Source organism: Mobula birostris, chromosome 20, assembly GCF_030028105.1.
Source record: "Mobula birostris isolate sMobBir1 chromosome 20, sMobBir1.hap1, whole genome shotgun sequence".
Taxonomy (NCBI): Eukaryota; Metazoa; Chordata; class Chondrichthyes; order Myliobatiformes; family Myliobatidae; genus Mobula; species Mobula birostris.
In genome coordinates this window covers 57,525,553-57,553,109 of record NC_092389.1, presented here as the reverse complement: position 1 = coordinate 57,553,109, position 27,557 = coordinate 57,525,553, and the positions used below count along the sequence as shown (strand labels likewise).

Sequence of the window (27,557 nt, the reverse complement as noted above, 5' to 3'; positions counted from 1 at the left end):
GATCAATGAGGTAGTTTTTCCCCTTTCTCGTGAAGTGCATGCCCTCTGGTATTAGACATTTCCTCCATAGGGATCACAATACCGGTTGTCCACTCTGTCTGTGCCTCTCACGTTCCTGTAAACATTTGTCAGACCTCCCTGAGCCTCAGCTGCTCCAGAGAAACTAGATCCCTAGATTATCCAGTCTCACTTTATCTGAGCAGCATCCTGTTAAGCTTTGTCTACTCACCTGTCGTCCTCCATCGCTCCAAGGGGAAAAGGCCAAGTTCACTCAATCTATTCTCATAAGGCATGCTCTCCAATCCAAGAACAACGTGCTTGTAAATCTCCTCTGCACTCTCTCTATAGTATCCACATCCTCCTAGTGAGGTGACCAGAACGGAACACAGTACTGCAAGTGGGGACTAAATGTCTCCTAATATAGCTTCAACATTCCCTCACAGCTCTTGAACTCAGTTCCACGGTTGATGAATCCATCACACCAGACACCTTCTTAACAACACTGCCAACCTGCGCAGCAGCTTTGAGTGTCGTATGGACACGGACCCCAAGATCTCTCTGACCCTCCACACTGCCAAGAGTCTTACCATTAATACTATATTCTGTGCCGAAACAGACTCATCGAGGCGCGAAGGGGAACCGCGCCCGTCCCTGTGGACGCCGAGACCGGCGACCACCAACAGCAGCCACTCGCTGAACTCCGCCATGGCGATGGGGCGGAAGAGGAGGGGCTGAACATGGGGCAGATTTCCACCAGCCTATCGTAGCTCGGACCCAACACGTCCCATGCTGTCACTGGCTACAGTGACTGTCGGTCAAATGAGAACTCTCACGGTGATTCGTTAATGTGAACGTCAGTCAGCCATCCTGTCTTCATGAGCTTGAGTTTGGATTTCCAGTATATCAGGGACAGGAGGCACTTCTTAGAGCTGAAGGATTTGGTAAAGCAAATGGGGAGAAATGTAAGTTATTATGTGATGATGCATCAGTCTCAGAATGACATTATTAAGTATAAAAGGGCACAGGCCGTGATGAGGTAGGCGGTGATTTATTGGAATCATATTGAGATAATAATGGAAGGGATATTAAACTTGGAAATGTTGGCGATGTGGTTAAGGAAATGGGGGATTTGAAATGATCATACTATTCCAGTGTTAATTAATGAAGGCAAAATGATTATTACTGAAACAGGGAAGGGTTGTGTTACTGGCTGGGTCATTTACTGTCATTCATAATTAAGAGAATTTAATTGAAGAAGTTAAACAATGGAGGGATATGTTTTTCAGTGAATACTGTACCCTGATGTGTTGGAAGTCAGCTGTAGTAATGATAGTATCACTAATGTAGAGTTTTCTTTGTAAGAATTTAAGAAGTCTATTATTAATGCAGGTCAGGCGCCCCAGGAAAGGGTGATATATGTAACTGTAATACTCTCTCGTTAAAATATTAAATTTTTGAATTCTGTTTGGAGATCAGGCCATCTTCCTCCCTCATGGAATATGGCAGCAGTTGTGCCTGTTCTGAAACCTGGGAGATCCCAGTCTGATCCTTCTCGTTTTGGGCCGATATTGTTAATGTCTCATTTATGTAAACTGATGGAATGTATAGTAATCGAGTGCTTGTGTTATATTTTGGAAAAGAGAGGTGATATAGCATTTTATCAGAGTCGATTATAGAAGGGTATAATGACATTGGTTTCAGTTTTTGGTTTGGAAGATGATATTAGGAAAGCACAGTTAAATAAAGATGTTGTAATAGCAGTATTCTTTAATATTGTAAATGCATATGATATGTTATGGAAGGAAGGACTTCTGATTAAATTTTGGAAATTAGGAATGAGGGAAGATCGCATAATTTATCTGAGTTTTTTTTTATTTGGACGGACTGTGCAGGGATGGGTGGGCATGTTATGTTTGTGTTTCTACGAGACAGAGAATGGGACCCCGCAAGGCAATATTTGAAGCCCTTCATTATTTAATACTATGATAAATGATATGTTCTCTGAGATAGGTACTCTGGTGAGTAAATCACTATATGCAGATGATGTAATTTTATAGATTAGAGGTGGTATTTCAATTTTACTGTAAATAGGATGGAATTTACAATTAATAGGTCAAACAGTGGGGGAATGGATGAAGATTTTCAGCTTTCAGTAACTAAAACACATTACGTGTTTTACAAACAGGATTAATAGACCTGCACATGATTTGAAGTTATATGATTAAACTCTTGAGGAATTGTCAGTCGTAAGTTTTCCAGACATGTGGATGTATAATAAATTGACATGGAAGCACTGTATCAGTAAAATGATTGATATGTGTGGGTATTCTGGGGTGCAACATGAAAATCTTTGTTGTTTGTTTATATTTGTTTAATTCGATCTGTTCTTGATTCTACCTGTGTGGCTTAAGGATCAGCTTCATCTTCAAATTTATTCTGTTTGGATGTGATACCAGCCCAGGCTTTAAGATTGTGTTGTGGTGCAGTAAGGTCGTCTGCTGTTTCGGTTTTACTGGTTGAAATGGGACAATTGCCCTCACAATGACAGAGAGTGAAGTTGTTGTTAACATACTGGATTAATTTGAGGGGTAAAGAAATATCATCCTGTTAGAGGTGTGATAGAGAACTGTTGGGACCATCACAAGAAGAATGTTTTTAGTTTTGGGAGGTTGGGCTCTTATCAAGCTGGGAATATGGGTGTATTGGATGATACAACATGTCCGACTGTAGCTTTCTCTGTAGCACCACCTTGCTTTTCCAATGACTTCAGCTGATCTTAGGTAACACAACAGGATTATGTTCTGCCTGAGAGTCTGCTGGTTCACTGGTATATTAATGAAAGGTATTATTATTCGGTAACCATTTTTACAGATGGATGAAATGATAATTTAACTGGGAATATTGGCGTGGCTGTTTTCTTTCTTTGTGTCTGAATTGTAGGTAATGATAAAGAAATGACTTGCCAGCCACTAATCAGTAAATGAAGCATAATTCATTGCCATCCTTTTGGGCTTACAGTGGGTGGAGGAAATTGGTCCTTGCAAATTTGTAATTTGTTCAGAGTTCTTTTTGGTTTTGATAAGACTTAAAATAGGTCATTCCAGCAGTAGGTCAGATTTGCTGTTAGAAACTCATCAAACAATATTTCATATACAAAGTTTGGTTCATATGTTTGCACATTATGGTCCCTGAACATTGCACTGTTGAGGGAAATGATCAGGCTGACTTCTTAGCAAAAAAAAAACCTGTTAAAAGTTCAACTGTGGATAGAGACTTTCCACTTAGCAAATCAGAAGCTAAGGGTTAAGAATTAGTGGCTTATGGCAAGACTTGTAGGATAATGGACATAAGGACCGTCACCTTTACAGAATACATAAACCTGTTGAGTTTACAAAAGAAGGCCTTAAAACATGAAGGGAAGGAATTATATTGACACAACTTAGAACTTCCCACACTATGGTTAATTATACCTTGTATCTAATTGGAAAACGTCTTTCTGTGTCATGTACATTTTGAAGTTATGAAACTGTTAAACTCACACTATTTCAGTGTGAAGCATACAAGACTGAAAAAAATAATTGCCTTCTCAGTACAATCTTTGGGGGAGTAGATAGTTTTCAGATAAAAAAAACTTTATTAAGTTGTGGGAGTGACTTTAAGTTAATTCACAGTAATTAGAGGGAAAAGGCATGTAATAATGGTAATGTCACAATTGTAATGAGGGATTTCAATATGCGAGGGGATTGGGAAAATCAGGTTGGCGTCGGATCACAAGAGAGGGAATTTGTTGAATGCCTATGAGACGGCTTTTCAGAGCAGCTTGTGCTTGGGCCGACTTGGGGAAAGGTCATCCTTCATTGGGTGTTGTACAATAACCCTGACCTTATTCAGGAGCTTAAAGTAAAGGAACTCATCAGAGGCAGTGATCATAATATAATTGAATTCATACTGAAATTTCATAGGGAGAAACCTAAGTCAAATGTATCAGGCTCACAATGGAATAAATGGAATTACAGAGGCATGAGAGAGGAGCTTGCCCAGGTGAATTGGAGGAGGATACGGGTGGGGTGACGGTGAGCAGAGGTGGCTGAGTATCTGGGAATAGTTTGCAAGGTGCAGGATAGACATGTCCCACAGAGGAAGTTCTTTCTTTCTTTCTTTTTAAATCATTTTATTAATTTTCCAAAATTATAAACAGAATAACAATATTGATACACAGAGATTGGAATAATCTTATTGCTGATAAGCACGTGCAAAAAAGATTTCAAATAATACAGGTATAATAGACTTCCAAACTCTTAAAATAATTAATTATAGAGGAGAAAGAAATAAAAAAATACAAAAAAAAACCCAAAAAAACAAAAGACCCCCCCCCCTCGCCCCGAGAAAAAGCAAATGGAACTAAACAAGGCTAGACCAATATCTTAAATCGAACACATTCAGTAATGTTGTCAACTCCGCTCCTCTATTCATATATTTGGAGTTAATAAGAAGGATTCGGAAAGCTCAAATTACATCACATGAAAATGTTGAATAAATGATTCCCAAGTCTCTTCAAATTTAACCGAAGGATCAAAAATGTCACTTCTGATTTTTTTTTTCTAAATTTAAACATGATGTAGTTTGGGAAAACCATTGAAATGTGGTAGAGAAGTTTAGGACTGTGTAAAACCTGAGGAAATGGCATTTCAGGTAGCAAAAGTGAGTGGGATGCTCGATTATTGGATGCTTTGAAAATCCAACAAAAGGCAACTAAAAAGCGATAAGAATGTTAAAGATGAAATATGAGGCCAACTAGCCAATAATATAAAGCAGGCCACTCAGAGTTTTTTCCTCAGTTAAATAAGGAGTGAAAGGGAGACAAGAGTGGATATTGGACCACTGGAAAATAATACTGGTGAGGTCGTAATGGGGGACAAAGAAATGGCAGATGAACTTAATGAATTCTTTGCAGCAGTTTTCGCTGTGGAAGACACAGCAGGATTGAGTGACTTTGCTATTACAAAGGAAAAAGAGCTGGACAAACTCCAAGGTCTTTAGGTGGATAAGTCACCTGGACCAGATGGACTACATCCCAGAGTCCTGAGGGATGTTGAAGAGATAATAAATGCATTGGTCACGATCTTTCAAGAATCACTGGATTCTGGCATGGTCCTGTAGGACTGGAAAATAGAAAATTGCACTCTTTAGGAAGGGAGATAGGCAAAAGAGATGAAATTATAGGCCAGTTAGCCTGACCTCAGTGGTAGAGAAAGTATTGAAGTCTTTTATTGAAGTTGTATTTTCAAGGTGTTTGGAGAATAACGATGAAATAAGTCAATGTCAGCATGATTTCTGTGAAAGAAAACCGTGCCTAACAAACCTTTAGAGGTCTTTGAGGAAGTGAAAAGGATGGTGGACAAATGAGGGGCAGTGGATATCATCTACCTGGATTTTCAGAAGGCCTTTGATAAGGTGCAGGGGGCTTAGGAGTTCTCCTGCAAGAGTCCCAGAAGGTTGTTTCACATTTTCAGTCTGTGGTAAAGAAGGGAAATGCAATGCTGGCTTTTCTTTGAAGGGGAATAGAATATTTAAGCAAGGAGATAATGCCGATCCTTTATAAGACACAAGTTGGGCCGTACTTGGAGTTTAATCAATATTTTGGGTCCCATATTTCAGAAAGGAAAGGGGAGTCTCATTGAAACCTACCAAGTGTTGAAAGGACTAGATAGGGTGGATGTGGAGAGGTTGTTTCATGTGGTGGGGATATCCAGACTAGATGACACAGTCTCAACATTGAGGGGAGACCTTTTGAACAGAGGTCAGGAGGAATATTTTTAGCCAGAGAGTAGTGACCTTGTGGAACACTCTATCACAGACTGCGGTGGAGGCCAAGTCTGTGGGTATAGTTAAGACAGAGGTTGATCATTTCCTGATCGATCAAACCATCAAAGGACATAGTGAGAAGGCAGGGTTATGGGGTTGAGTGGGATCCGGGATCAGCCATGATGGAATGGCGGAGCGGAGTCGATGGGCTGAACGGCCTAATTCTGCTCCTGTATGTTATGGTCTTACCAAGATTCACCCTGACCTCCCTCTCCCAGTCAGCACCACCCCCACCTGTCCAATTTAACCTGTCACAGTGCGAGTGGACTTTAGGACCCGGGGGAGCTCAGGACCCGCCGCCCGCAGCTGCTGCTGAATCCGCGGTGTTTCAGTTCCGTTGTCGGATGCGGTGAACGAATTAAAATTAACGGATCGATAATTCTCATTTCCTGTTTATTCCACTCTCCGCACATTTATATTTACAGGGACTTTACTCCTGACGCCGATCCCGGGACCCGACCCGATTACAGACCTGGAGCGGAACCGGAGCAGATTCTCAGCCACTGGTTTACATCCCGAGGCCAGAAGAAAGGATAAAGTTTCCCTGTGAATTTATTCCCAGTGAAGGTGTGGAGATGGGACTTGGTCTCCGCGTTGTAAAATGAAACTGTCCCGGACTCGTAACTGAGATAAACTCCCACCCTCCCGGGAATGGGACCGGCAGAGAGACGGGGCCCAGGGGAGGGGATAAAACCAAAGAATAGGTCACAATTCCGATGTAACACGTCACCAACCCGCCCGATGATCCAGAATCCGGTCTCCGGTCTCAGTCTGACCCATCCCTTCCTGTCCACAGACTCTGCGGCAACTCCCAGACACCAGATCCGATTCCCCGTCACCTCCACCTCCCAGTAATGTCTCCCCGATGTGAATCCCTCCGATCCCAGCACACATTCCCAGATTGTGAATCTCTTCCCGGTGTCAGGGAGATTCCTCCGGGTCCGGGTCAATCTCACACTCTTCCGATCCTCAGACACCTCAAGCCACCGATTCGCCGTTTCCACATCCAGGGTGACAGAGACTGGGGGGAGAAGCAGAGACTTAGAGAGTTCCGGGGGACCGGGGGGAGTCTCGAGCAGCGTGGCCCTGGGGATCGGAGGGGAGACCCTGACAACTCGGACCTGGAACCGGTGGAAAGGCCGCTGGGCCTCAGGCGTGCTCTGGTGGCCGACACGAACCTTTCCTGTGATTTGACCCAACGAAAGCAGATGGACAACTAATGTCTCCGCAAGGGTTTTCTCTGGACGGAGAGCAGAGAATTCCCGATCAAACAGACACAAAATGCTGGAGGAACCGAGCGGGTCAGGCAGCGTGTGTGGGGAGAGATTGACAGTCTACGTTTCAGGTCGACATCTTCCCTCAAGAACAGAAATAAACAGGGGAGATAGACAGCAGTTTAGTTTTTTTTTAGTTTAGTTTTTTTTTCCTCTTTATAAATTATCTTTTTCATGGTTAGTTAGTAAGAGATTGGGAGGCTAAACGACATTTGTTGCTTGGAATCTGTGCTTGTACATGCTAACCGTTATTAATGTAGTCCCAGTCTCTTTGTATCATTATTATTGTTATGTTTATTAACTTTGAAACAATAAAAAGATTGAAAAAGAGAGCAGAAACGAGTGCGGGAAAGGGGTGGATAAAGATGGGAAGGGGGTGGGTGAATGGATTTAAACAGGAGGTCACAAAGTTTCTTCGGCCCAACTTGTTCGTGCTGATCAAATTGCTTTAATGAGCTTGCCCCATTTGTCCATTATTCCTTTCACCTTTCTTATCCATGTACCTGGCAAGATGCATTTGAAAACATTGTCACTGTACCCATCTCTACAGTTGACAAAGGGACTTTTGTGAACTTAGAGAATCCTATTCGCTGTCCAATATACCATGAATTTTAGTGTCACCTACAAACCTACTAACTATGGCACCTACACTATCGTAAACATCATTAATATGAATAACAAACCCCGCCCGGCCCCAGAACCGACCTCTGCAGGTCACAGGCCTCAAGTCCTCTGTGCTTGAGAGACACTTGGACAGACACTTCAATAGGCAAGGCACAGAGGGAGACTGACCTAATGCTGGCCAATGGGATGAATGTAGATGGGTAAATCGGTCAGCACAGAGGTGATGGGTTGAAGCGCACATTTCTATGCTGCACGGCGATGGCTCTGTGAACTGAATGGCTAAGAACCCCCAAAACCCTTCTCCCCTCACGAGTGCTGAGAATTCCAAACAGACAGTGACCCCTGACCCTTGACTCCTCAGACAAGGGAAACATCCTCCCTGTATCCTGCCTGCTGAGACCTGAAAGAATTTCGTGTTTCCCTGAGGTCTCCTCTCATTCCTCTCAACAGGGAACAGAGAACATAGAACAGTACAGCACAGGAACAGGCCCTACATTCAATGTTAACATTCATTTGTGAGTGTGAAGTGTGAAGTGGGGGAGTGTGAAGGTTCGAGATAGGAAAGGAGGTGATAATGGGAACCAGCAGGGGAGAGATAAACGGCAGATTGAACCAGAACCAGGTGGAGAAGGGGTGGAAGCCTGTAAGCCTGTGGGTGAACTGTGTGTGTAGACGTAACGAGAAGCTGGAGGGGGACAAAGATGGAGATCGGGATCCCTTTGTTCCCTTTCCCACAACCCCATCGCCCGCAGCCCCTCATTAGGACAGGGGGAGAATTTGCAGTGACCCTGAAGAAACACAGGTCCTGATGAAGTGTTTCAGATGAACTGTCGACTGTTTACTCTTTTCCATAGATGCTTCCTGACCTGCTGAGTTCCTCCAGCATTTTGTGTGTGTTGCTCCGCTTTAGATATACTCAGTTAATTGCCTTCACAGCTGCTTGTGGCAGATTCACTGTCCTGTGGATAAAGGAATTCCTCCTCATCCCTGTGCTAAATGGACATTCTCTCGTCAGAGGCTGTGCCTTCTGTTCTCGACCCACCCATTATGGGGAACATCCTCCCAACATAACTTTCTCCAAGTAGGTTAAGGGAGATAAGGCCGAGACCCTTCATCAGGACCTGTGCTGCTTGGATTTCCAGCATCTGCAGATTTTCTCATGTTTAATTTTTAAAGCAGAAGTTGATAGGTAAACTTCTTGACTAGTCAGGGCATCAAAAGTTATGCGGAGGAGGCGGGTGAATAGGGTTGAGACAAATAATAAATCCGCCATTCTTCAAAACTCCTGTGAGTGCAGGCCCAGGACCATCAAACACTCATCATATGTTAACTCTTTCATTCCTGGAATCATTCTTGTGAAACTCCTGGACGCTTTCTAAAGCCAGCACATCTTTTCTGATATAAGGGACCCACAACTGCTGACAATACTCCAAGTGTGGTATTGTCTGCATTTCTGGTTCCCCGAATATGGGGAGGATGTCATTACACTGGACAGGAAGCTTCAGGAGGATGTTACCAGGGCTGGTGTGGGGGTGGGTCTTGGGTGAAAAGCAGAGAGTGGTTGAGCTTGGGCTATTTATCTGTAGTGTAGGATGTTGAGGGATGACCCCTTATCGAGGTAAATACATTCATAACGGGCTGAGATAAAGGGAGTCTTTTTTTCCGGGAAATGGGAGTACAGAACCAGAGGGCTCAGATTGAAAGTGAAAGGTGATTTTTTTTTTATGAGGGATGTACGGGGTAACATTCTCACACAGAGGGAGGTGGGCAGATGGAATTTGCTGTCAGATGCTGTAGAAACAGGTAAAATTAAAATATTTTAAAATAAATTTAGTCAGGTACATAGATAGGAAATGGTCAGAGGGATTTGGGACAAACACAAACAAACGGGTCATGCTCAGGAAGACATCCTAGTCTAGCAGATGTATGAAGTGGGCCGTGGGTTCAACGTCTGTCAAACCCTCCCAGATCACCCTCCTGAGCAATCTCACCCTGGAGTCTGTCTGTGAACTGCTGATGTGACGTCACGTCAGAGGGCAGCTCTCTGCACAGAACAGGCAGACTGGGTAAGGACGGCAGATCTAATTCCTAGATAGGAATTTGTGCTAGCTTCTTCAGCCGTGTGTCACACTCTGATAGTATGTGTGTGTGTGTGTGCGTGTGTGTGTGTGTGTATGTGTTGATTGTGGTAAGTATCAGTGGGTGTGTGTACACCTTGAAGGAGAGTGTGCACATTGAAGCATTTGGACGTCACAGTGTGTCATCACATTTCTGGTGTGTGCTGGCAATGTGTGACATGTGTCTGCGTTGTTTAAATAAATAAATCACTGTGTCTGAAGAGATTAGTTTCCAGGTAACTGAGGAAAATAACAATGTACTACTGACTACAATCTGCCTGTCCTTCCTGTGTATGTGTGTGGAGGTGTTTTTTCCGGGCCGGTTATGCTGTGTGTGCTTCTCCCGAGCTGAAATCTTGACTGATGTCGATGCTGGGTGGTGTGCCTGGGCTCATTGTCACAATGCTAACCATTATATCTGATAACCATAACACCGTAAGAGATCGGAGCAGATTTAGGCCATTAGGCACATCGAGTTTGCTCCACCATTAAATCATGTCTGATCCTTTTTTCCCCTCCTCAGCCCCACTCTCTGGCCTTTTCCCCGTAACCTTTGATGCTGTGTTCAATCTAGAACCTATCAAGCTCTGCCTTAAAGACGCCCAACGACAGCCTTCCCAGCTGCCTGTGGTAACAAGTTCCACACATTCACCACCCTCTGGCTCAACAAATTTCTCAACATCTCTGTTTTAAATGGAAGTTTCTCTATCGTGAAGCTGTGCCTTGTTGTCCTAGACTCACCCACTATGGGAAACATCCTTTCCACATCTACTCTGTCTAGGCCTTTCAACATTTGAAAGGTTTCAATGAGATCTGTCCTCATCTTTCAAAATTCAAGGAGTACAGAGCTATGAAATGTCCTCGTATGATAACCCTTTCATTCCTGGAATCATCCTTATGAAATGAACCTTCTGCATCGCCAGCACATCTTTTCTTAAATGAGGAGCCCGAAACTGTTCACAGTACTCAAGGTGAGGCCTGAGCAGTGCCTTTTAAAGCCTCAGCATCACATCCCTCCTCTTGTATTCTCGACCTCTTGAATTGAATACCAACATTGCATTTCACTTCCTCACAACTGAGTCTACCTGCAAGTTAACCTTCAGGGTGTTCTGCAGAAGGACTCCCAAGTTCATTTTCATCTCAGCTTTTTGGATTTTCTCCCCATTTAAAAAAAAATAATAATAATCCACACATTATTTCTACGACCAAAGTGCATGACCATGAATTTTCCAACATTGTATATCATTTGCCAATTTCTTGCCCATTCTCCTCATGCAAGTACTTGCACAGCCTGGTGAATGCAGCAGGCCAGGCAGCATCTCTAGAAAGAGGTACAGTCGACGTTTCAGTCTGAGACCCTTCATCAGGACTGACGAAGGGTCTCGGCCTGAAACGTTGACTCTACCTCTTCCTAGAGATGCTCCTGGCCTGCTGCGTTCACCAGCAACTTTGATGTTTGCTGCTTGAATTTCCAGCATCTGCAGAATTCCTGTTGTTTACTCGTACAGCCTACCTGTTTCCTCAACACTACCGGCCCCTCCACCAATCTTTGTCTCAACTGCAAACTTGGCAACAAAGCCATCTATTCCATCAGCTAAATCATTGATATACAGCATAAAAGGAAGTGGTCCCATCCCCCACCCCTGCGGAACAGCACTAGTAACTGGCAGCCAACCCGAAACGGATCCTTTTACTTTCATTTGCTGTTTCCTACCAATCAGCCAATGTTCTGACCCTGCCAGTAACTGTTCTGTAATACTGTGGGCTCTTTACTTAGTAAGCAGCCTCATTGGCATCTTGTCAAAGGCCTTCTGACATTCCAAATTTATAACATCCACTACATTCCCTTTATCTAACCTACTTATAATCTCCTCAAAGAATTCCAACAGGTTTGTCAGGCAAGATATCCCCGAAAGGAAGCCGTGCTAACTTGTCAAGTCTTGTCCCCTGTCATCAACCATTCCATAACCTCATACTTAAAAACTGACACTAATTTCTTCCCAATCACAGAGGTGAGGCTAACTGGTCTATAATTTCCTTTCTGCTGCCTTCCTCCTTGCTTAAAGAGTTGGGTGACATTTGCAATTATCCAGTCCTCTGGCACAATGCCAAGGTCCAGTGATTTTTGAAAGATCATTTCAAATGCCTCCACAATGTCTACCGTTACCTCTTTCAGAACACTAGGGTGCAGTTCATCTGCTCTGCGTGACTTGTGTACCTTTAGGTCTTTCAGTTTTTTGAGCACCTTCTCCCTTGTAACAGTAACTGAACTCACATCTCTTCCCTCGCACCCTTCAGCACCTGGCACAGTGCCAGTGTCTTCCACAGTGAAGACTGATGCAAAATACTCATTTAGTTCATCTGCCATCTCTTTATCCCCCATTATTACATATCAGGCCTCATTTTCTAGTGGCCCTATATCCACTCTCATCTCTATTTCATTTTTTTAACAATACTTGAAAAACAATTTCATTTTGTTTGCCAGCTTGTATTACAAAGACAGGTGTGTAAAAAGGATCACTGGAGATGCGAGGCACATCAACCACAAACACTACCAGTTGCTACAATCCGGGAAACGGTATCACAGCATAAAAGCCAGGATCAACAGGCTCCGGGGACAGCTTCTTCCACCAGGCCATCAGACTGCTTAACTCGTGCTGAGACAACTCTATTTCTATGTTATATCGACCAGCATGTTGTACATATTATTTATAAATTACTGTAAATTGCACATTACACATTTAGATAGAGATGTAACATACAAATTTTTACTCCTCATGTATATGAAGGATGTAAGATATTAAGTCAATTCAACTTAATTTCATATTCCTTTTTTCCCCTCCCCATCCTTCTCTTAATTGCCCTCCGTAGGTATTTAAAAGCGTCCCAATCCTCTGTCTTCCTGCTAATTTTTGTCTTGTTCTATGCCCTCTCTTTTGCTTTTAAGTTAGCTTGTCTTCCCTTGTCACCCACAGTTGTACTATTTTTCCATTTGAGTATTTATTTATATTAGGAATACATCTATCCTTCAGCTTCCTCATTTTCCCAGAAACCCACACCATTTCTCCTCTGCTGTCATCCCTGACAGCATCTTCTTCCAGTTTACTTTGGCCAACTCCTCTTTCAGACCACTGTAATTTCCTTTACTCTACTGAAATATTACGACGTCAGACTTCACTTTCTCCTTATCAAATCTCAAGTTGAACTCAGTCACGTTGTGAGCACTGTCTTCTAAGGGTTCTCTTACCTAATCACCTCCGGTTCAATACATAACACCCAATCCAGTAGAGCTGTTCCCTGAGCAAGCTCAACGAGAAACTGCTCTTTAAAACCATCACATAGAATTCAACAAATTCACTCTCTTGAGATCCATTACCCACCAGATTACCTGATTTCCTCAAATGACTTGCATGTTGAAATCTCCCATGACTATCATAACATTGTCCTTTTCTGTTTCCATTTGTAATCTATGGCTCACTTTCCAGCTACTGTCGGGATGCCTGTATGTGACTGCCATCAGTGTCATTTATATATTTGCAGTTCCTTAACTCTACCCACAAGAATTCAACATCTTCCAATCCTACGTCACATCTTTCTAATGATTTAGCAACAGAGCCACGCCACCCACTCTGCCTACCTTCCTATACAACCGATACAATTTGTAACCTTGGACATTCAGCGCCCAACTACAACCATCTTTTAGCCACAATTCAGTGATGGCCACAACATCATACCTGACAATCTCAAATACTGCAACAAGATCATGCACTTATTTCGTATACTCCACGAATTAAGATTTAACACTTTGCGTACTGTATCTGCTACAGGAAGGGTTCCGGCCCGAAACATCGACTGATCATTTCCACGGATGCTGCCCGACCTGCTGAGTTCCTCCAACATGTTGTGAGCGTTGCTTTGACCCCAGCATCTGCAGATTATTTTGTGTTTGCTGTATCTGCTACCCTTTTTGATTCTGCATCCCTAATGCCCTGATACTTACCCTGCTGGCTGCAATTTTGTCCTCTCATCTGTCCGCCTTTTGCTCCCCCAGAGATCCGAAGATACACTACGACAAAGATAGAAAAAGGTAAGCAGAACTCGGATCCACGGCACCCACTACATCATCATGTGCCAGTTTCCAACCGGCTAAAATCGAGGAAATGCTTTGTTACAGTGGAGCAACTACGGCACGGAACATCCCCCCAAACATACAGGACTGACCTCTGGCAACAAAGAGAAGCCAGAACCCCACCAAACAATACAGTGCAAGACCCCACAGAAATGTTCCCAGACGGGGCACTGCTTGACAGACGGAAGTGGTGCACTCTCAACAGAGCGAGAGCGGGAGTTTGTAGGTCGGGAGACAATATGGTGAAGTGGGGTTTAAAGACCAGCGAATCCTGTGAGTGTGGCGAAAGGGTGCAAAATATTGAACACTTTCTGCGCAACTGCCCACTCTCACCTGATTTAGCTGACACTGACCTGCTCGACATCAACCAAACAACACTAGAGTGGCTGGTTGTCTGGTGTGGCAAGCTATGATGATCTGTCCGCCCTATCTGACAGTCTGACTACACGCTATCTTTGCATTTTTACCATCAGTCCCATCCCTTCACTCCAGTTCCCAACCCCACCCCCACAAAATTAGTTGAAAGCCTCCTCAACAGCTCTATCACACCTCTCTGTGAGAATATTGTTCTTCCTCGGGTCCAGGTGCAACCCATCCATTTTGAGCAGGTCATTTCTCCACGGGACGAGATCCCAATGATCCAAAAACCTGAAACCCTGCCCCCTGCACCATCTTCTCAGCCATCTTTAATCTGCCAAATTATCCTGTGTCTACCCTCACCAGCATGTGGCACAGGCAGCAATCCAGAAATTGCAACCCTGGAGGTACTGCTCTGAGCTTTCTACCAAGCTCTCCAAGTTCTATTTTCAGGATCTCTTTGCTTTTAATGCAATGTCATTGGTCCCGAAATATACCAACATATCTGGCTCTTTTCCTTCCCTCTCTAAAATGCCGCAGACACGATCCCAGCGTTCCTAACCCTGGTACCGTGGAGGCAACACACCGTTCGGGGGTCCCGTTCACGTCCATAGATTCTCCTGTCTGCTCCCCTGATGATTGAGTCCCCTATCACTACAGCTGCCCTCTTCTCCCTCTAACAACAGTGAGAGTTCTGATCCAGAAGGGGGAAGACCTGTGTCAGTCAGAGTCTGCACTCACAGCGCACGAAGGACTTGTGTATCTTTCTTACAATCCCGGTCACCACACTGATACCCATTTTTATTCCCTACAATATCATAAGATCAGTATTAATTTCCCAGCTCCTGTGGTAGGATTCAATCTCATGTCTTGGCATGTTAGTGCAGTGGCCTGGGATCAGAACACAGTGGTTCATCTGTCAGTCCCGTGTATTGGTTGTATTGTGACCCTGTGTTGGTGTCTCCAGCTGAACATGTGACAGTGATGCCTCCCAGTCGGTGGGGCTGATGTGGAATAAACTTCAGTTCCCCTTCAGCCCATTATTACAGCAATCTTTGCTTCAAATTGGAGCTAAATTGAGTCTCATGAACAAGGAGAAATCAATCTTTGTAAGTATTACCTCGATTAATGGCATCAAGTGTTTCTCTCAGCACTGTGTTCAGCAAATAGAGGTGATCGAATTTTTCAACCGGTAGGTCCTCATCTGTTATTGTCCAGTCCCGGATATCATCGTTAACTCTGTAAACATTAAACTGTTGGTTATAAACTGAAATTTTGAACTATTTTACAAATCTATACAGGATTTCAGTAAAGAGCATGTCCTACCTCCGGTTCTGACAAGCTTCCTCCTGAAATAAATAAAAACACAAATCTGTTTAGTCTTACCGTCCACATCCTGAATTTCAACCAAATCATTACAAGGTGTTGAAAATTCCCACTCCCTCAGTCACTCTCACACACGGACAATACAGAAGCATGGGGTAAATTACAGAGAAGGGTTCTGAAAGTTAGATCATTACTGAGAGGATGAAACCTACAGGAAAGACAGGACGGGTTGCGCATTTTCATCTGGATTCGACGTCAGGGAGATAAGATGGAGTAATTGAAGATCAGTGATGGATTTGATTGTGTCATGTGCAGAAAGTATATCTATTTATGGGCAGGAGAAAGTATATCTATTTATGAGCAGATGAAATTCCAGATGGATCTTAATAAATCCCATAAGAAATTTAGTGAAGAGGATGTGGAACTCACTGCCACAGGAGTGTTTGAAGCGGAACAGCAGAGATTGAATGTCATGGGGAAACTGAATAAACACGAGGGACCAGGGAGTTCGGGGCACTGTTGCTGGGTGTGGTGAGTAGGTGGGAGGAGGTTTGTTTAGCAGGGAAACAGATCGGAGAAGATGGACCGAATGGCCTGTTTATGATGGAGAATGGGATATTATCCTGTATGAAGTTTATCCGAGAAAGTAAAGAAACAGTGAATGTTTCCCTAATCTGATGGATACCGGGTATGGAGGATAAGTCTGATGTGTGGGTCACATTCTTTGTTCTCAGTGATTGACAGAGAGACCCTCACACCCACCGCACCAGACGCACTCACAGCCTGTGACTGGAACTGGGTGTTAATGGGAGATTTAGAGGATATTTAACAGGTAATTAAGGACACAGTCTGTAACTCTGTGTTATTTTCAGAGCAGATTACATTCTGTCCTGGAATGTACAGAAGTTGTGGAAGTCCAGTTCTGGGACAGCAACAACCCTGAATAGTTTCATCAATTGTCTGGTGAAACAGTTTACTGCCATTTGTAAATGCTGTGTGTAGGAGCAATGCACCTGTTTTCTGTCTGCAGTGTATTCTGTGTTACGTGTTTATTATGGTAACACGTCATGTGTGTGGGGGCGTGGGAAAAGCGAACCGAATAAGTTACATATTCGAACTTTGTTCTCAAAAGTTTTGAGCTGGGGACGGACGGATGTCATATCTTTGTTGAACGATATGTTGCAGCTTAACTTACGATTTATAATACTTAAGATTCATCGCTTCTAGATTGTATGTTGCTTATAGACGATCGAATACATATCTTAGACATTTTGGAACATCATCATTGGAGTGATTGGAGGGTGCGTCATTCAACTATAACAATCTGTGTGAGGTTGCCTGCAGCGGCAATTGATTTGTTAGAACTGGCCACTGTGCTGTGTTTATTTCAAATATACCACTGTTCATTTCGTGCTGTTTGACAGGAACAAATTGAAATATAATTCCTCACCTTGAGAAATATCACACTGTCTTTTTGATCCATCTGTTCCTTTAACTTTGAGATTTCCTCCTGAATCCACCCAATATTCTCTTGAATCTCTCGAATATTTTTCTCCATTCGATTTAGAATCCTCTCCTCTTCCTCCCTGAGATCCCTGAGCAAGCTCTGCTCTTTCTCAGTGATAATCTGGCGCAGTTCTGCAAACTGAGACGTGATGTGGGTCTGAACGCTGTGTGACTGTTCCTATCGAATGAAAGGTGAAGATTAATTTACTATATTGCTGTCTGTATTTCCTGATGACGTTAAGGTGACCATTCGGTCCATTAAAGTTCATGCTTCTGAATCATTCCCGTCAACCCCATTCCCTCACGTTTTCCTGAAACATCCCTCATTGACCTATTAACTCCCACCTGATTCACATACAACTTCCCCCACCTTCACAGGGTTAATTGTAATTAACCATTCATCCAGCATGTCCTTGGGATGTGTCTGAAACTGTCGTGGTCACAGGAAGAGCATGCAAACTCCACACGGACAGTACCAGAGGTCAAGATCGAACCCGAGTCACTAGAGCTGCGATACTCTGCTATTCTGCATTAAAGGGAGCAAAACTATACAGTAATATCAGAAAATCCGCTCAGGAAGCCTCACCCGAACTCCGGAAATCTTCTCTTTCTGTTGCTGCTCCTTTTCCTGGAAGTCTGATTTCTTTTTTGTGAGAGAGTCTAAGGAAGATTTTAGCTGATCCTGAAAGTCAGAGAGCGTAAGAAATAGAAAAAAGGGAGAACAAAAGAAACAGGGGATCAAACGCGATTACCGCACACAAAATGCCAGAGGAACTCAGCATCTACAGTGGCATGCAAAAGTTTGGGCACCCCGGTCAAAATTTCTTTTACTGAGAATAGCTAAGTGAGTAAAAGATGAACTGATTTCCAAAATGCATAAAGTTAAAGATGACAGATTTCTTTAATGTTCTAAGCAAATATGTTTTTTTTATTTCCATATTTTGCGGTTTCAAAATAACAATAACATTGCGGCCTAGAAGTTCTATTTTAACTTCATCAGTCCACAGGACTTGTTTCCAAAATGCATCAGGCTTGTTTGGATGTTCTTTGAACTCTTCAAATAGAACTTTTTGGCCACAATGAGCAAAGGTATGTTGGAGCAAAAGAGGGTGCAGGATTTCATGAAAAGAATCCCTCTCCAACTGTTCAGCACGGGGGTGGACTGATCATGTTTTGGGCTTGTGTTGCAGCCAGTGGTCTGGGGAACATTTACTGGTAGAGGGAAAAATGAATTTAATTAAATACCAGCAAATTCTGGAAGCAAATGTCACACCGTCTGTAAAAAAGCTGAAAAGAGGATGGCTTCTACAACAGGATAATGAACCGAAACACACCTCAAAATCCACAATGGACTACCTCAAGAGGCGCAAGCTGAAGATTTTGCCATGGCCCTCACAGTACCCCCGACCAAAACATCATCAATAATCTGTGGATAGAACTCAAAAGAGCAGTGCATGCAAGACGGCCCAAGAATTTCACAGAACTTGAAGCCTTTTGCAAGGTAGAATGTGCAAAAATCAACCAAACATGAAATGAAAAACTCAGCTGGCTGCAGAAAGTGTTTACAAGCTGTGATACTTGTCAAAGGGGGTGTTAGTAAGTACTGACCATGCAGGGTGCCCAAACTTTTGCTTCGGGCCCTTTTCCTTTTTTGTTATTTTGAAACTGTAAAAGATGGAAATAAAAACATTTATTGCTTAAAATATTAAAGAAATGTGTCATCTTTAACTTCATGCCTTTTCAAAATTTGTTCATTTTTACTCGCTTAGCTATTCACAGGAACAGAAATTTTGACCAGGAGTGCCCAAAATTTGCAAGCCACTGTATGCAGGACAAAGAAACAGTCGACGTTTCGGGATGAGACCCTTCACTAGGACTGGGAAGGAATGGGGCAGAAGCCAGAATAAAAAGGTTGGGGACGAGAACCAGCTGACAGGTGACGGGTGAGACAACGTGAGGGGGAACGTGGGGGAGGGTGGTGAAGTGAGAAGCTGGGAGGGGACAGGTGGAAGAGGCAAAGAGCTGAAGAAGGAGGAAACTAACACGAGAGGACAATTGGCCATGGAAGTAAAGGGAGGAATTCGGTCTGTTTGGGCCCCTGAATGGTGACGAGGGAGGAGGTGCAGGAGTCAGGTTTAGCACTTGTCCCGCTTCCAGATATCGGTGTCAGGAGGGAGATCAGTGGGGAGCAGCGAGTGGATAAGGGAATTACGTAGAGACCGATCCCTATAGAGAGCGGAGAGTTGTCAGGGTGGAGGGTGGGAGTGGGCTTTTGGAGAGAAAGATGTGCTTCGTGGTAGAATCCCATTGGAGATGGCGAAAGGTGGGGGATGATGTGTTGTTTACGGAGGCTCGTGCCGTGGATAATGACGATGGGGTGAATATCAAATTCGGGGTAGTTTTACCTTGTAGAGTGTAACAGCTTCTTTAATCGGCAGGAAGCGGTGCTCTCTGTGTTCCTGCGCATCTCTACAGATCAGACAGATCAGTGTCTTGTCCGTTTCACAGAACAGCTTCAGTTCTTCCTCATGTTCCTCGCAGTGAAGTTTACTTTCCTTCCCTTTCGGATTCAGGTTTAAATTTCGAATTTTTTCAACCAGATTTGCTAAGGCCCGATTGACTCTGAGGGTGCGGTCAGCAAACACCTCTCTACACTCCGGGCAGGAGTTTCTCTCCTCCCTTTCCCAACACCGTGTGATACAAGAGCGACAGAAGTTGTGCGCGCACTCCAGCAACACCGGATCGGTGAAGAAATCCAGGCAGATGGGACAAATTGCCTCCTCGCTCAAACTCTCGACCTGTCCTTTCGAAGCCATGTTTACTCCTGGCACTTCCTGATTCAGAACGCTGCCGATCCCCTGCAGTACCGCGATTGTCCACTACAGGCGCTGCAGATTCAACGAATGAACATTACGTTACTGCCTGTGATTTCCATACCAGGGTGGGATCGGAAACACATAAACTGGTCGGAAATATACACTTGGCCATGGATTGCCCAAGCCCGGCTGCAAAAGGAGGATGGTGGGCATGGGGCTAGTAATCACAATGCGACAGATACTTCAGGGAACGCTGGAGAGCTGCTGTTGGCCTGTGCCCCAGTAGGCGTGATGGGCGAAGGAAGAAGCAGAACAGAAATGAAGCCGGAGAGAAGAGCCTGGTTCAGTCTGAGGCAGGACTGAAAGGGGCAAGTTCTGAAAAGAGAGGCACAAGAGACTGCAGATGCTGGAATCTCGAGTCAGAAATATGATGCTGAAGGAGCTGAGCGGGACAGGCAGCGTCTGTGGAGAGGAATGTACAATAGACTTTCCGGGTCGGGATCCTTCATCTGGACTGTCTCAACCTGAAATGCCTGACCTGATGAGTAATTCCAGCAGCTCCGTTTTATTGTTTCTCCAGATCTGAAGAGAAGTAAGGCTTGGGTGCAAAACGGTGGCAAATATTGAAAGCAACTATTAAATTAGTTAATGCCATGAAAATGGGGTTATGGAGAGAATATTGTGCTTTGAGGGAGACAGATGAAGTGGTAATGACCGACCTGTGACTACAGGGGGAAAAAAGCACAGGACCGGACATTCAACGTCACAGGGAGCAAAACATTATTTTTTCGGTAACGTCCTGATTTCAACAGCCTTTCGTGAGAGAAACTTCGTGACTTAACGCATGTCCATCCCGGCTGCAATGGAAGGCCCGGTCTCCCTCACTCAGCCCAGAAGTTGAATATTATTATGGTGACTAAAGTCCATATAGATATTCACAGGGATAAATCGTGCAGTGCCTTTACCCAGTGATTTTACATTCTTTGCCAGTGGGGTATTTAATGCTATTTTACATTCGATAAAACCGATAGGACTGTTGTCGCTCATGTGCCCCCCGGGGTGTTTCACTACGACAATAATTGAGAAGCTTCCTCAGCCAACCCGGCCCCTCCCTGTCCAGGAGCAGGGGGACCCTGTAGTTTCAATGCTGTCCCTGCAGCCTGGAAAGTGCCGGTCGGCAACATTCCTGTACGACAGGGGTTCCCAACATTTTCCATGCCATGGATCAATGTCATTAACCGTGGACCCCAGGTTGGGAACATCAGCTCTGCGGACATCTCGATGTGATGACAGACCAACAGGCTTTGGGGGTCTTCCACCGAGTTGATGATCTTCCAGCAGCACTTGCTGTCCGTTTTCCTGTGCGTCCAGGGAACAGCCCGAGGATCAGTGACCCTTCTGTCACGCAGCTGCTGTGACACAGGCCCTTGCATCTTTCTCCACACATCTTCACCAGCCCACAGTCCGCAAAGAGGTGAGTGACCGTCTCGTCTCCACTGCAGTAATCTCGGGGCAGCGCGCTGTGGGAGTGATCTCCGGGCATGCAGCAAGGATCAGACTGGGAGGGCCCCTCTCGCCGCCAGACAGGTAAGGTCTTGGTGCCTGTTTGTGTGATCTGGTGATGAGGTATTCTGCCAGATGGTCTGGACTGTCTGCTCAGGGAACCACTCCACTGTGTCCATCCAGTCCTTCTCCCGCAGTAACTGCAGGACATTCCGTGCTGACCACTGTCTGATGTTCTTGTGGTCAAAGCTGCTGGTCTGAAAGAACTGTAACCAACATCATTATCACAAGGTTCACATGGAGAAGCTTCCTGACTGAGACAGACACAGTCTCACAGGGTATTTACAGGGTAGGGGTAGGAATGATGTTTCTCCCCGGCTGGGGTGTGAAACCAGGGGTCACAGACTCAAAATCCGAAGTCACCTCGGCAGGACTGAGATGCGGAGAAATTTCCTCACACAGAGCGCGGTGAATCTTTTGAATTTTCTCCGCAAGGATTCTAAATTCAAACGACAAATTTCGGGGCTCGGCGAAGTTCGGAACGTTGAAGGAAAGTGGTGCTGAGGTCAAAGATCAGCCATGTTCTGAGTGAGGGGCAGAACAGGGCAAGGGGCCGAACGGCAACGCCTGCTCCTGTTTCTTATTTTCTGAAGCACGAGTTTACCTTTGCGCCTTGTTCTCCCTTGGCTTTCAGCCTGTCGGATTGCACAGGGGTGCGGCGAGAACTCCACAGATCCACCAACAGACGCTGAGGTTATTTCATGTTCTCGTTATTTATCGATATTTATTTATATTTGCGTTTTCGCAGTTTGTTACCTTCAGCACTCTGGTTGATCTTTCACTGCCTGATTTTGCTGTGGTTACTATTCTATACTTTTTTCTATGTATGTCTGCAGGAAAATGATTCTCGGGGTTGTACGTGGTGATTTATATGTACTCGTTTAATAAAATTTACTTTTAAATTTGAGTTTCGGGGAACTTCCGTTGATTTTAGAACAAACTGAGACTGACATCTCCAGCTCCCAGTAGCAGCCCGTTCTCAGACAAATCTCAGCCAATCAGCGATCACTGCTGGGAGAAGGATGCTCTCATTGGCTGAGGGGTGTCAGTGGGCGGGACGCTGAGCGCTGGAATGGGCCGGAGTCTGGAACCGGGACCGAGTGAGGCCGGAGACTGGGAGCTGCGCCTCGGGTTTCGGCTGCAACACCGGCGGGTCCTGAATCCTTTCGAAGGCAGAGCTGAAGAGACTGGCGGAGATTCCGTGAGATGTTTCAGCTACACGGAGGGCGCCCGGCCTTTCCCCGCCGAGGATCGGGGCCTGTTGTCTGGACTCGTCCCCTGCTGCTGGGAGACGGGAGCTGCCCCGCAGCGGCTGCCGATGGATCTCCGGAGCTCTCACCGCTCCCCTGTGCAATCCGAATGGCTGAAATCCAAGGGAGAACAAGGCACAAAGGTAAACTCGTGCTTTAGAAAATAAGAAACAGGAGCAGGCGTGGCCATTCGGCCCGTTGCGCCTGTCCTACCCTTTCCTCAGAATACACCCGATCTTTGACCTCAGCGCCACTTTCCTGCAACGTCCCCATAATCCTGAGCCCCTAAATTTGCAAACCTTGTGAAGAAACTTCCAAATATTCAGCACAATCTGGGTGAGGAAATTTTTCGGCATCTCAGTCCTACTGAGGTGACCTTGGATTTTGAATCTGTGACCCCTGGTTCCACCCTCCAGCCAGGGAAATCATCATTCCTGCCCCTACCCTGCCAATACCCTGTGAAACTGTGTCTGTCTCCGTCAGACCACCTCTTATTTCTCTAGTTTTGAGACAGGCCAGTCAGTGTCATCTCTCTGAGGACACTACCACAACCCTGAAATCAATCTGGGAAAATTCTTCATTCCATTTATCCCATAGAATGACTCTGGGAAGGAGACCAGTCCTGTGTACAGTGTTCCACGTACACTCTCACCAGGACCCCAGATAACTTCAGAGATCTTTATTGTTGTATTAAACCATAAGACCATTTTCCCTATCATGTCTCCTCCACTATTTCATTATGGCTGATCCATTTTTCCTCTCTGCAGCCACCTCTTGCCATCCCCCACCCCGTATCCCGTCATGCCCTGAACGATCAAGAATCTATCAACCTCTGTCTTAAATATGCATCATGACTTGGCCTCCACAGCTGCTTGTGGCAAAGATTTCCACAGATTCAGTTCTCTCTGCTACAGAAATTCCTCCTGATCTCCGCTCCAAAAGGACACCCCTCTATTTTGAGGCTATGTCCTCTGGTCTTAGACACACCCATCAGAGGAAACACCTTCTCCACGTTCACTCTATCAAGGTCTTTCAGTATTCAATAGGTTTCAATTAGGTCACCCCTCATTCTTCTGAATTCCAGTGAATACTGGCTCACAGCTATCAAACAATCTTCATATGACAAGCTGTTTAATCCTGCAGATCATTTTCATGAAGTGCCTTAAAACCCTTTCCAGTTTCAGCTCATCCTTTCCAAGATAAGGGGCCCCAAACTGCCCTCAATACTCGAAGTGAGGCCCCACCAGTGCTTTATAAAGACCCAGCATTACATGTTTGCGTTTGTATTCTTGTCCTCTTCTCCTCTTCAAATGAAGGCTGACATTGTATTTAATTTCCTCAGCACAGACTCCTGCAAATTAACCTTTAGGGAATTCTGCACAAGGACTCCCAAATCCCTCTGTATCTCAATATTTGTATTTTCTCTCCATTTAGAAAATAGTCAACCCTTTTATTTCTGAAACTAAAGTGCAAGACCATACACTTCCCGACACAGCATTTCACCTGCCAATTCATTGCTCATTCTCCTAATCTGTCTAAGTGCTTATGTAGCACCCCCCCCCCGCCATTTCCTCAAAACTTCTTGCCCCACCATTTATCTTTGTATCACTTGAAAACGTTGCTACAAAGCCATCAATTCCATCATCCAAATCTTTCCTGTGATACTATGGTCTCGTAGCTTGTTAGGCAGCCTTCTGTGTGGCACCTTGTCAACACATTAACCGATTGTCCTTTGTCTATTCTGCTTGCTATTTCTTCAAAGCATTCCAGCAAATTTTGCAGGCAAGATTTTATTTTGAGGAAACCATGTTGACAATGTCCTATTGTATCATGTGCCTCCAATTACCCTGAAAGCACATCCTTAGCAATCGACTCCAATGTCTTCCCAACGACCGAGGTCAGATTAAACGGCCTATTTAATTTTCTTTCTTCTGCCTTTCTTCTTTCTTGAAGTGTGATGTGACATGGGTCCTCGGGAACTATTCCAGAATCTAGCGATTCTTGAAAGATCATTACAAATGTCTCCACAGTCTCTTCAGCCACCTCTTTAAGAACCCTGGGGTGAACACCAACTGATCCAGGTGACATCTACCCTCAGTTTTCCAAGAACCTTCTCCCTACTGCTGGTTATTTTACACACTTCGTGATCCTTGACACCAGCAACTTCCACCATTCTGTTAGTGTCTTCCATGGTGAAGGCTGATGCAATTCACCTGCTATTTCTATGTTCCTCATGATGAACTCTCCAGCATCGTTCTCCAACAGTCTGAGATCACCTCTCAGCTCACTTTCACACTTTATGTATCTGAAAAAAACTTTGAATATTATTGGCTAGTTTAATTCCATATTCCATCTTTACTTCTTTAATGATTTTTTTAGTTGTCTTCGTCGGCTGGTGTTTAAAACTTTTCCCTCACTAATTTCCACTCTATTATATACCCTCTCTTTGGCTTTCATGTTGAGTTTGACTTCTCTTGACAGACATGGTTGTGCCATCTAGCTACTCCTTTGGTGTGTATATATCCTGTGACTTCCAAGTTGCTTCCAGAGGTTCCAGCCATTGCTGCTCTGCCGTCCTCCCTGCCAGTGTTCTTTTCCAATCAATTTTGGCTCTCTCCTCTCTCTTGCCTCCGTAATGCCCTTACACCACTGTAATACTGATACATCGGACTTTAGCTTCTCCTTCTCAAATTTCAGGATGCATTCGATCACTTTACCTTAAGCTCTCTGATCAATACCAGAATTCACTGCAGAATACCCAATTGAGAATAGCTGATCCCCTCGTGGGCTCAACCACAATAAGCCATCCCATAGGCATTCTAGAAATTCCTCGTATTTGAAACTGCACCAACCTAATTTTCCCAATCTGCCTGCATATTGAAATCCCCCATGACTATTGTAACTTTGCCCCTTTGGCATACATTTTCTTTTTCCCATTGGAACTTGTGGATCACATCCTTACTACTGTTTGGTGGTCTGTGCATTCCTCCCATGAGGGTCTTTTAACCCTTGCAGTGCCTTTGCTCTCTCCACAATGATTCAACACCTCCCAATCCATTGTCACCTCTTTCTAATGATTCAATTTTGATTTTTTACCAACAGAACCACGCCACCCTGTCTGCTTTCCTGCCTGTCTTTTCAATGCAATGAGTGTCCTTGGACAGAACCAGCTATAGTCTGCTTTCAGCCATGATTCAGTGATACCTGCCAATCTGTAACTGTGCTACAAGTTTGTCGGCCTTACTCTGTATACTGCGCATATTCAAATATAACACCTTCAGTCTAGTATTCAACTTTCCCAATTCTGCCCACCCCTTACACTGGCAACTCATCCTGTTGATTGCAATGTTGCCCTGCCATCAGCCTCTCCTCACTAGGAGTCTCACCACACATTTCCTCTATTTGTAAACCAACTACCTCATCTTCAGCACTGTCAGTACGGTTCCCATCACCCTGCTGTCAGTTTAAGCCCACCCGAGTAACATAAAGATCAATTTCTTTCTCCAACATGGGTAGAAATTTGCGACAACCGTGAGATGTCAGAGCTCACTATGGAGATTAAAAATATTTCTTCTGAAATGCTGTCCTTTACCCATTGATATCTTTTGTAAATCTTCCTGCAGGTTACAAGTGACAAAGAATTTGTGAACGGGAATCCAAACACCAACAACAGGTCAGTTTTAATGTCTCTGTCCAGATGTTAAAGGAGTGATCGGATGTTTCCTTTGTGACACCAATATATCAGCAGTTGATCCTTAGGGATGAGGAAGTATCTCATCCCAACTGGAAATATGCTGTGTGTCTGAAATGTTGTAACTCAGTGAAATCCACTGGAACCCAGGTGCTGAGAACACACCAGCATTTTGTTCTCCAACTGCATTGACTATATGAGGGATTGACTATGTCTGACATCCAACCTTGTGAAGCACCACTGAATTCACACCGTGAAGAGACCAGTCACCTGCTGACAATGCGAGAAGGGGTTTACTTGGGCATCCGGTTTACAGAGGCATCAGAAAGTTCACACCGCAGAGTGATCATTCACCTGTTCCATTTGTGGGAAAGGATTCATTGGATCATTTGAGCTACTGGCACACCAGTCAGTTCACAGCAATGCTTTCTATAATTAACCATGCCCTTCAAGCATCAACGTAGCTTTACTCACTTTATCCCAATAAAATTATATGTGCATAGTTTTTAAAGAATTCAAAGAATGAACATCTTTTATCATTTGTGACGGGGATAAAGGACCAGCAGAGATGGATACCACTTTGGAGTCACATATTGCTATAAACTAACAATATTTATTAGTAACTACACTATACAGTAATATAAATGTAGATAAATCAAACAGGTTAGCAATGGTTATATATAAAAGTAAGTGTGGAATATATATGTATGAAAAACCAAGCTTTAAGTCTAGGGGTAAAAAGATGCAGTCTTACGATGTTGAGTAAAGTTCAGTTCAGTTTGTGGTATTTAGTTGAGTAGTGATGGAGAGAGAGAGAGAGAGAGAGAGAGAGAGAGTGAGTTGAGTCTTCAGGTGAGCTGATGCCGTTGATCTTCTTGTTGTCCTCCGAAATCCTTTACAAGTCACCGACTGTGACTTTAAACAGGGGGACGGTTTTCCTGTGGTGGAGCTATCACCCCGGCAAGGGTGGACACATAGACAACTCCCCCCACCAGTCAACCCCTTCTTCACCGATGAAATAGCAATTTGGAATCGATCC

At 44.3% G+C, this 27,557-nt stretch overlaps 3 protein-coding genes across 12 annotated transcripts in view; 1 reads left to right on the top strand and 2 right to left on the bottom strand.

Moving 5' to 3' along the window:
• Positions 1-27,557, bottom strand: part of LOC140185000 (uncharacterized) — a 435,439-nt gene that overhangs the window by 113,747 nt on the left and 294,135 nt on the right. The gene's annotated exons all lie outside the window — the stretch shown is intronic.
• LOC140185225 (zinc-binding protein A33-like) lies at positions 4,221-20,136 on the bottom strand. The gene is made up of 7 exons (XM_072238613.1): positions 19,604-20,136; positions 17,785-17,880; positions 17,143-17,376; positions 15,693-15,715; positions 15,487-15,605; positions 13,881-13,946; positions 4,221-6,886 (listed from the first exon to the last, which is right to left on the bottom strand). Exons 1-7 carry the CDS (start codon positions 20,012-20,014, stop codon positions 6,330-6,332), a joined length of 1,506 nt encoding a protein of 501 aa, XP_072094714.1. The 5' UTR covers positions 20,015-20,136; the 3' UTR covers positions 4,221-6,329.
• Positions 19,889-27,557, top strand: part of LOC140185234 (uncharacterized) — a 46,139-nt gene continuing 38,470 nt past the window's right edge. For 4 of the 10 annotated variants that reach the window (XM_072238620.1, XM_072238621.1, XM_072238623.1 and 1 more), the window contains exons 1-2: positions 22,655-22,970; positions 26,451-26,500. The gene's annotated coding sequence lies outside the window, so the exon portion shown is untranslated. The other 6 variants (XM_072238624.1, XM_072238626.1, XM_072238622.1 and 3 more) reach the window with 4 other exon arrangements.

What these genes read in the sequence shown, in the direction of transcription:
- LOC140185225 (XM_072238613.1), bottom strand. Translation starts at nt 20,014, where the DNA reads ATGGCTTCGAAAGGACAGGTCGAGAGTTTGAGCGAGGAGGCAATTTGT. An exon ending in AAGCTGTTACACTCTACAAG is followed by an intron (nt 17,881 to 19,603) that starts GTAAAACTACCC and finishes TCTGACTTTCAG; the next exon opens with GATCAGCTAAAATCTTCCTT. An exon ending in AGAAGATTTCCGGAGTTCGG is followed by an intron (nt 17,377 to 17,784) that starts GTGAGGCTTCCT and finishes TTCATTCGATAG; the next exon opens with GAACAGTCACACAGCGTTCA.